Raw genomic sequence first — 8,839 nt, forward strand, 5'->3', positions numbered from 1 at the left:
TTGTCGTTGTGAAAAGTCATTTCCCTTGATGGCTTTTTTGGGAGAGTGTCGTAGTAGGAAACACGTATGCGCGCACACACACACACACACACACACAAATACACACAGAAATGCACACACACACGCACCGACACAGACACGGTACGAAAGTGGGCCAGTAACACTACCAATCCCAGGTCGCTTCATGGAGAGGCTGCTCCTCTTAAAATAGCCCCTACCCCCCCCCCCCCCACCCCTCTTCCCCTCCCAGTCTCAGGTGAATGGTTCTCATACCATACATTCTACTGGCTTGAGTGACTCTAAAGACACTTGTTTAGACTGTAATCATGATAAGATTATGCAGCCAGCACCAGTGTGGTGGTACAGCCTGTTCCAAATGAATAGGCTTATTGCCCTAGGGCAGAGGTCACTGGTTGACTCTAGTCCGGATCCGGTTCTGTCCAGACCGCGATACATTTTTGATCAATTATTGAGAAATGAATCATATTATTACCGGCGTGGCTATAGACCTTTGCCGCAGCTTGTCCAGCTTCCGTACGTACGTCATACGGTCATAGCGCTTCACGCTACTCAGCCAATCAAAGCCATTGTTTACAGTGCGTGGAAAGAGAGGCTGGTCATTGTAGAAAGTTCTCGCTAGAGAGAAATAGAGAGGATCGAAAGCAAGAGCTAGCAAGAGGAGAGATGACAGCATGGCGTGCTCAAAGATAAGAAAAGTAAACTCCGAAAATCGAGCTTTCAAGGATGAATGGACAGAGCAATGTGTCTTCGTTCTTCCCGCTGCGAGTAGTAAACCAAGTCTGTCTCATATGTTTCGAGACCGTGGCGATCATAGAAAGTGGCAATGTGAAACGCCACTACGAAACAAAGCAGAGGTCTTTTGAGCAAACATACCCACTGAAGTCAGAGGTGAGGGCACGGAAAATAAACTAACTCAGATCCCAGTATGATCGGTCCACCAGAATACTATCACATTCATTAACGCCCCAGCATTACGCAAACGAATGTTCGCTAAAAGTAGCATGGATTTTGGGTCAACGTAAAAAGCCATTTACTGACGGGGTGGTGATTAAGGACTGCATGAATGCTGCCGCTGAGCCATTACTTGAGGGTAAACAAAAAGATGAGTTGTGTGAGAAAATCAATCAATCAAGTCCCAATTGTCTGCTCAAACAACATCAAAAAAGACTGGAGGATGTACTGGTGCAGCTATTCAGAGTGCACCATGCATGTCCAAGTCCACCATGCATGCCCAGCTTTTGGTGTATGTTCGATTTTTCCACAAAGAGAAGAAAGAACTCTGTGAGAACCCGTTAGGTGTAAGACCACTTGAGACACATACAAGTGGAGAGGACATACAGTGCCTTCGGAAAGTGTTCAGACCCCTTCACTTTTTCCACATTTTGTTGTTATAGACTCATTTTAAAATGGATTAAATTAAAATAATTTGCCATCAATTCACGCACAATACCCCAGAATGACAAAGCGAAAACATGTTATTTGAAATTTCAGTAAATTTATTAAATGTTTGCTTGCCTTTGCTATGACACTCTTAAAATAGGCTAAAATGAGAGAGAGAGACCGACCTGCCATTGGCTACACCGCTGACACTGCACCATGCTGTGCTCGACCCCGGGGCCCGGCCCAGTGCCCTGTCAGCAGAATCACGGCTACCGGACCTCCTGTCCTCCAGATCTTTACTGGGGGGGTCAATCAGTCGCTACATGTTCTAATATCCACCCCAGCATACCATTTAGAATGCACGGGGGGGGGGGGGGGGGGTATTTTAGTGCTCTGCTGGTGTGGTTAATGGAAACACACATAGTTAAGAGTCAGGGTTGCATCAGTCAGATAGAGACGCCTTGTGTAACCGTCTTACCTTACTCTAAACTTACTGTTGTCACAAAGCTTTTATCTCTTCCCCCCCTCTCTCTCCCTCCCTCCCTCTCCTTCTCTCTCCCTCTCTCTCTGACAGACAAGAGTGTGTGGCCACAGAGGATAATCCTCAGGTGTTCTTCTGCTGCTGCGAGGGCAACTTCTGCAACGAGAGGTTCACACACCTGCCTGACGTCAACGGACCAAGTAAGGGGGGTTTGGGGCAGGGCGGGGGGGCTCTCCTACCTGGTCACCGATCAGTCTCCCATACAATACTGTCTGTGAAGTTACTGACAATACTGTCTGTGAAGTACATTTTCCTCGATCATATCTTCATTCCTTTGTTGTTGTTTTTTTAGAGTTGATTTGCCCTGATTACGACCCAATATCCCCAGCCACCTCTTTGCCTCGGGTGAAAAGCGATAGGACAGGATAATCCTATTTGATGCGTTTAATTTTGAACCCCGTATAAGCGGCCCTGGCGTGCGTGTCTTTGTGCCTGACTATAGACTCTTGTTCTCAAACACTCACGGCAGGGTTCAGTAGGATCTCAAGCAGGCTGGAGTGAGGTGTGTTCAGTATTGAATGACAGAAGCTTGACGCTTCAGAGCCATATTGCCAGGAGAGTAGCGCCTCAACGTTTTGGCTGCTCTCTCTGTACGGGGGGTACCCCCCCCTAAAGTGTTCCACAGAGACCTGCATCTAGACAGGCAGCATAGGTGGGCGTGGGTGTGGGGTGGGGATGAGGGTAGGAGGGGGAGGGGGCTTGTGTGTGTTACAGCAGATGCTAGGCTTTGAAAGGTAAAAACTTGAATAGCGATTACCTACCTATTCCTATACCGCTGTACTGCCAACCCTCCCTGCTCTCTCCCCCCTTCTCTCTCTCCCTTCTTTCCAGTCTTTTTCCTCTTCCTCCAAGCCCTCCCTTGTTTCCAAACATTCCCTTGCTCCCTCTCCCTCCCCACTTCCCCCCCATTCCTCTCCTCCCTCTCTCTCTCTCCCTTTCCTCTTCCCCTCCCTCCCTCTCTCCTTCTCCCTTTCCTCTCATCTCTTCCCTCTCTCTTTCTCCCTTTTCTGCCCCTTCCTCATTCCCTCACCCCCCCCCCCCTTCCCCTGACAGCTCTGTAACATGGTGTTCTGTGTGTGTCTCTGTGTGTGTGTGTGTGCCCTAGTGATCAAGCCCCCCCTCCCTCCCCCTCTCTTCTCAATGTGCTGGTCTACTCTCTGTAACATGGTGTTTCTGTGTGTCTCTCTCTGTGCCCTAGTGATCAAGCCCCCCCCTCCCACCCCCTCTCTTCTCAACGTGCTGGTCTACTCTCTGCTGCCCATCACCATGCTTTCCATGGCTCTGCTGCTGGCCTTCTGGATGTACCGCCACCGCAAACCCCCCTATGGTCATGTCGACATCAACGAGGTCAGTCACGGACACACACACACACACACACACACACACACACACCACATTTCTTCTTCTGCCCCCCTCATTGATTTCTCTCTCTCTTTTGTTCTCGTTCTTCCTTTCTCTCTGTCTCTCTCTCTCTCTCTCTTTTGTTCTCTGTCCCTCTCCTCTCTTTCTCTCTCTGTTGAGGAATGTTAAAATGGAGATATGTATTTAATGTCATACCTCTCTACCTCTTTTACCTCTGGTGCATGTTTTCTCACTCCCATTCTCTCACTCTCTCTTGCCCTTTTCATCCCTCTCTCTTCGGAGGCCATCTTGTTCTGAGCCCCCCGAGCAGCCAAGTAGGCCACGCGTTGCTTTGTTAATGTCTAGCGCCATCTAGTGGCGGCTCAGCGCCACCGCTCTGAGATATTGGTTCCCCTATGAACGCATGTAACCTACATGCAGTGGCTTCGGAAAGTATTGAGACCCCTTCAGTTTTTCCACATTTTGTTGTGTTATACTCAATTTAAAATGGATTAAATGTATATATATAATAATAATTCCACTTTAAATTGAGTCGATAACACAACAAAATGTGGAAAAAGTGAAGAGGTCTGAATACTTTCCAAAGCCACTGTAAATCTAGCCCTTATAGTACTTGATTGTTAGGCTATCTGTATATCTTATCTGTTTTGTCTCTGTTACACAAGATGTTTCTGGAAAATTCTCATTAGACTTGATATAATGGACAAAAATCTCTGCTATCAAGGAAATTGCCATTACTTTCTAGTGGAATGGGATCAAATAAGTAAGACCTCAAGTCTTGGACCTCTGACCCCTGAACTTTTTCCCCTCTCTTTGTCCACTAGGACCCTGGCCAGCCCCCACCTTCCCCACAGGCAGGGCTGAAACCCCTGCAGTTACTGGAGATCAAGGCCAGGGGGCGCTTTGGCTGTGTGTGGAAGGCCCAGATGATGAACGAATACGTGGCTGTCAAGGTCTTCCCCATTCAGGTGGGTTGGCGGCTGGGAAGTCAGTTATCTGCACCAAGTCAGATCAATTAGTCCATGGCTCTTTCTCAATTGTCTCGATTCTCGATTCCTCGCATGCTCTCCTCCATCTTCCACTCGCTTTTACCAAAATCGGAGGAGAAGATCTAAGGGGAGGAACCCAGATCTTCTCCTCCGATGCGTTTGGCGAGTGGAGGACGGAGGAGAGGACGCGTGGAGTCATGTTTCCAACAATCGAGAAAGGGCGTTTATGAATGTGTTGCAACGCTGGTGTTATCCTGAGTGCTCCTCTCTCTCTCTCTCCCGGGAAACATTGGTTTATGAGTTTCAAAACGAACAACGAGATGTTGGCGTTTGTCACAAACAAGTACTCCCCTTGTTTTAGCTGCAGTAGATCACACCTCTAACTTAACATTCTCCACATTTCCCTCCCCCTGTTCACCCTGCTCTCTCCCCCTGCCCCCCCCCCTCCCCCAACAGGATAAGCAGTCGTGGATTAACGAGCGGGACGTGTTCATGACTCCGGGGATGAGGCATGAGAACCTGCTCCGGTACCTGGGCGCAGAGAAACGAGGAACCAACCTGGAGATGGAACTCTGGCTCATCACCGAGTTCCACGAGAGGGTGAGGGAGACGGTGGGGGAGAGGGACGGGGGGGGAGACGAGGGGAGGGGGCGGGAAATGTCCGGCCAGCGATAGCCGGTCTCACCTCCGAGCTGTCCTGGAGAGACGGTCTGTATTGGCTTTGACACGGTTGTGTTTTGTCACTCAAGAGAGGAATCGCTTTTAGATTTTCCTCGCCGGTGAATTTTGAATACCGTGAAAGTTGTTGTTGCTGACATTTAATAGTCCTTCATTTCACAGAGACCAGTGTGTGGACTGGCTTTCATTGATCAGGACAATGAAGAAGATCTAAATGATGACATCTATTCTTTGGGCTGTCCAATATGTATACCTGACTTTAACCGTAGACAATTGTTCTCTCTCCTGTGGGGAAGTCCTACTTTGCTCTAACAGCTCTGTGGTGTGTGTGTGTGTGGTGTGTGTGTGTGTGCGTGCGTGTGCGTCCAGGGTTCTCTGACGGACTATCTGAAAGGGAACGCAGTGAGCTGGATTGAGATGTGCCACATTGCTGAGACAATGGCGTGTGGGCTGGCCTACCTGCACGAGGATGTCCCTCGCTACAAAGGGGAGGGGCCCAAACCTGCCATGGCCCACAGGTACCCAGAACAACCTCAGAGTAGCTTCGTTGGTGGTCCGTGACAGGAACATGATCCCTGGGTCAGCTGATCCCAGTGCTCTGAGGATCCCTGGGTCAGCTGATTTCAGTGCTCTGAGGATCCCTGGGTCAGCTGATCCCAGTGCTCTGAGGATCCCTGGGTCAGCTGATCCCAGTGCTCTGAGGATCCCTGGGTCAGCTGATTTCAGTGCTCTGAGGATCCCTGGGTCAGCTGATTTCAGTGCTCTGAGGATCCCTGGGTCAGCTGATCTTCGTGTTCTAACCCTGACCCCTGCCTCCCGTCTGTCTGTCTGTGTACTTTGTCCATTTTGGCGTAATTCAGTCTTCTTTGTGTCATTTCAACCGAGCTCCTCTTTGTCTCCTGCAGGGACTTCAAGAGTAAGAATGTGATGTTGAGGACGGACTTGACGGCCATCATTGGAGACTTTGGTCTGGCGGTGAGGTTCGAGCCAGGGAAACCCCCCGGGGACACGCACGGACAGGTGGGTCACTAGTGTGTGTGTGTGTGTGTGTGTGTGTGTGTGTGTGTGTGTGTGTGTGTGTGTGTGTGTGTGTGTTAGGGTAGTAACTGACTGTGTCTTCTTCTCTCTGTCAGGTGGGTACGCGGCGCTACATGGCTCCGGAGGTTCTCGAAGGAGCCATCAACTTCCAGCGCGACGCCTTCCTCAGGATAGACATGTACGCCATGGGCCTGGTGCTCTGGGAGCTGGTGTCACGCTGCAAAGCTATGGATGGTGAGACACACACACACACACACACAGACACACAAAAGGGAAAACTGAAAAAATCACTGATTCACGATCTTTCTTCCATGACCCACCAATAGAACATCTAAAGTACTATTCTGTCGTGTGTCTGTGCGTGTGTGTGTGTGTGTGCGTGTGCGTGCTTCAGGCCCTGTGGAGGAGTTCATGCTGCCGTTTGAGGACGAGATCGGCCAGCACCCGTCCCTGGAGGACCTACAGGAAGTGGTGGTTCACAAAAAGTTGCGGCCGGTCTTCAAAGACTGCTGGCTCAAACACACTGTGAGTCGCACACACAGTACTGTCACAACCCCTTCTGTACTTTGAGAGTTATGACAGTGTAATAAACGTTTATGTCATCTATGTGTGGCCTGGGGTGGTCCCCAGTGGTCTAGCACCATGGCCTACAGTGCACACATAAGCCCATGTCGGCATGAGTTAGAATCCGGCCCATGCCCTGCTGACATACCCTCTCTCCTCCTTACTTTCCTGTCTTCCTCTACTGTCTCTGTCCAATAAAAACTGAAAAAAATCTAATAGTGGGACAGCCCCCACTCCAAAAAAATAAACTTAAAAAAAACATGCCATAAATGCTTAATACACAGTAAAGAAACAGTCCTTACAGCGTGGTCTGGTCTCCCCCCCCCCCCCCCCTTCCTCCTGCAGGGTCTGGAGCAGATGTGTGAGACGATTGAAGAGTGTTGGGACCACGATGCAGAGGCTCGTCTGTCGGCCGGCTGCGTGGAGGAACGCATCTCCCAGATCCGCCGGCTGACCAGCCCCCCTACCTCCGACTGTCTGGTCTCCATGGTGACCTCCGTCATTAACGTGGACTTGCCTCCCAAAGAGTCCAGTATCTGAGTATGCCGTGGCATGACCCCACCCACAACCCCCAAACCCACCACCGCCGCCGCCGCCGCCTCTGTGTTCCTCCAGCGACAACTAGCAAACAAAAACAACCACCATCTTCTTCTTCTTCTTCTCAGCCTCAGCGGATCTCAGACTTAGAACCACATGAATGCAGCTGCTATTTTATCCTGACATTGTTTTTTTTATTTTTTATTATTAATTATTATTATTTCTTTTCTTTTTTTTTGGATCGGATCAATATTACCAGCACACTTCTCTCCTTTTTTTTTTTTTTTTTTTTTTTTTTTTTTTTTAATATCAAGAGAGGACGTTCTACAAAAAAATGAATTAAAAAAATAAATGGACATCTCCAAGCGCATTCAGGTGCCGACGAATGAATGCCGACCAGGTGCAGGTACCTCAACAGTCTCATCATCTCACAGTCGTTTGTTTTTGGTTTAGTTTATTCCTCTTTTTCCTGTCTTCTGGACAGGAACGCCTGTGACGACAACCAACAACCAACCCACTAAACCACTCACCCAGCAAAACCTAGCAACCATCTACCATGTTGGACAACAAACACTACAACACGATACATACACAACAATGCTGCAAAAAACCCAACCTTGTAGGAACACGAAGACTGTTACACACAACTAACCTTCCTCAAGGGATTTTTTTTTTTAGTTTCCACAATTATTTTTATTTTTTTCCTTTTCCGACAGTGTGTGTGTGCTAATACTTCGGAGCTAACGGGTGTCTCTGCTACACAGGGAGGAGACGCAAGACAACTGGACTGGTTTCTTTTTGGGGTTCAGGTTCAGACTGGTTGTGAAACCCTTACGTGGTTGGGTCATGCATTTCTTAGGAGCGGGTGGGGTGTTGAAAGACGTTGAAAAATGAAAAAAATGGCTTGCGTGTGTTGAAATGGGAGGTCACGGAATCTGGATATTATTCCATCTTGTTTGGTACGGAGCTACTTCTCAGGTAACCAGTCGCTAGTGGGGGGGCGCGGGGGGGGGGGGGGGGGGGGGGTGTAGGATTCAAGGTGACGTGGTGACAAGCGCCCTGCTCAGTATGGACAGACCCATAGCCGCCACCCGAGAGGGTTCGCGTGGGGCCCACTGCGGTGGGGGAGGCATTTCTGACCGTGTTCAGAGCCTTTTTAGCTGAGATCAAACGGGAGTATAAACATGGAAGGTGCCCAAACAACTAGAAACACTACAAAACAAAACAGGTGCAAGACCATGGTGACGATGCATACACATTTCAGGTCTGGGAGAGTGTGAGAGTGTGTGTGAGTGAGTGAGTGAGTGAGTGTGTGCGTGTGCGTGTGCGTGTTGGAGAATTAAGACCATGAAAAAAGTCGTAGCCAAAATGGCTAATAATGAGTAAATGATTTGTTTTTCAGTGTTGTCTTTTTTTAGTTTTTTAGTTTTTCTTCTCCTATTTTCAGTGAGTGTAATGGACATGGGGAGTTAAGGACCTAGTCTCTTATCTATCCACAGAGGCCCTTCTCAGACCTCGGCAAAGCCTACGGCTGTGTTCCAACACTAGCTTACCACTCAGAATGACGCAATGTATTGGCCATGCATTGTAAGGTGTACGCTTGTTCTGATAGGACGGAGCCTATAATCCTCCTCGCGCGTCGTGCAGGAGGGCGGGGGTCTCGGAACCCCCTGTCGTAGCCTGGTCCCGTCGTTATTTACCTCTTCTCACACAGGGACCAAACTAGAGT

The 8,839-nt window shown here is 49.1% G+C and overlaps 1 protein-coding gene across 1 annotated transcript in view; it reads left to right on the forward strand.

Annotated features, from left to right (window-relative positions):
- The window catches only part of LOC310822303 (activin receptor type-2B-like), a 30,170-nt gene extending 22,870 nt beyond the window's left edge, over positions 1-7,300 (forward strand). The window contains exons 3-11 of the mRNA XM_083694648.1: positions 1,976-2,082; positions 3,141-3,289; positions 4,129-4,272; positions 4,750-4,893; positions 5,341-5,489; positions 5,877-5,991; positions 6,105-6,243; positions 6,404-6,534; positions 6,919-7,300. Coding sequence (XP_083550774.1) covers positions 1,976-2,082; positions 3,141-3,289; positions 4,129-4,272; positions 4,750-4,893; positions 5,341-5,489; positions 5,877-5,991; positions 6,105-6,243; positions 6,404-6,534; positions 6,919-7,113 — 1,273 coding nt within the window. The 3' untranslated portion in view covers positions 7,114-7,300. The remainder of the gene's footprint in view (positions 1-1,975; positions 2,083-3,140; positions 3,290-4,128; positions 4,273-4,749; positions 4,894-5,340; positions 5,490-5,876; positions 5,992-6,104; positions 6,244-6,403; positions 6,535-6,918) is intronic.
- Positions 7,301-8,839: the final 1,539 nt, after the last annotated feature.

The sequence above is a fragment of the Argentina silus genome (genome assembly GCF_951799395.1).
Source record: "Argentina silus genome assembly, chromosome: 1".
NCBI classification, from domain to species: Eukaryota; Metazoa; Chordata; class Actinopteri; order Argentiniformes; family Argentinidae; genus Argentina; species Argentina silus.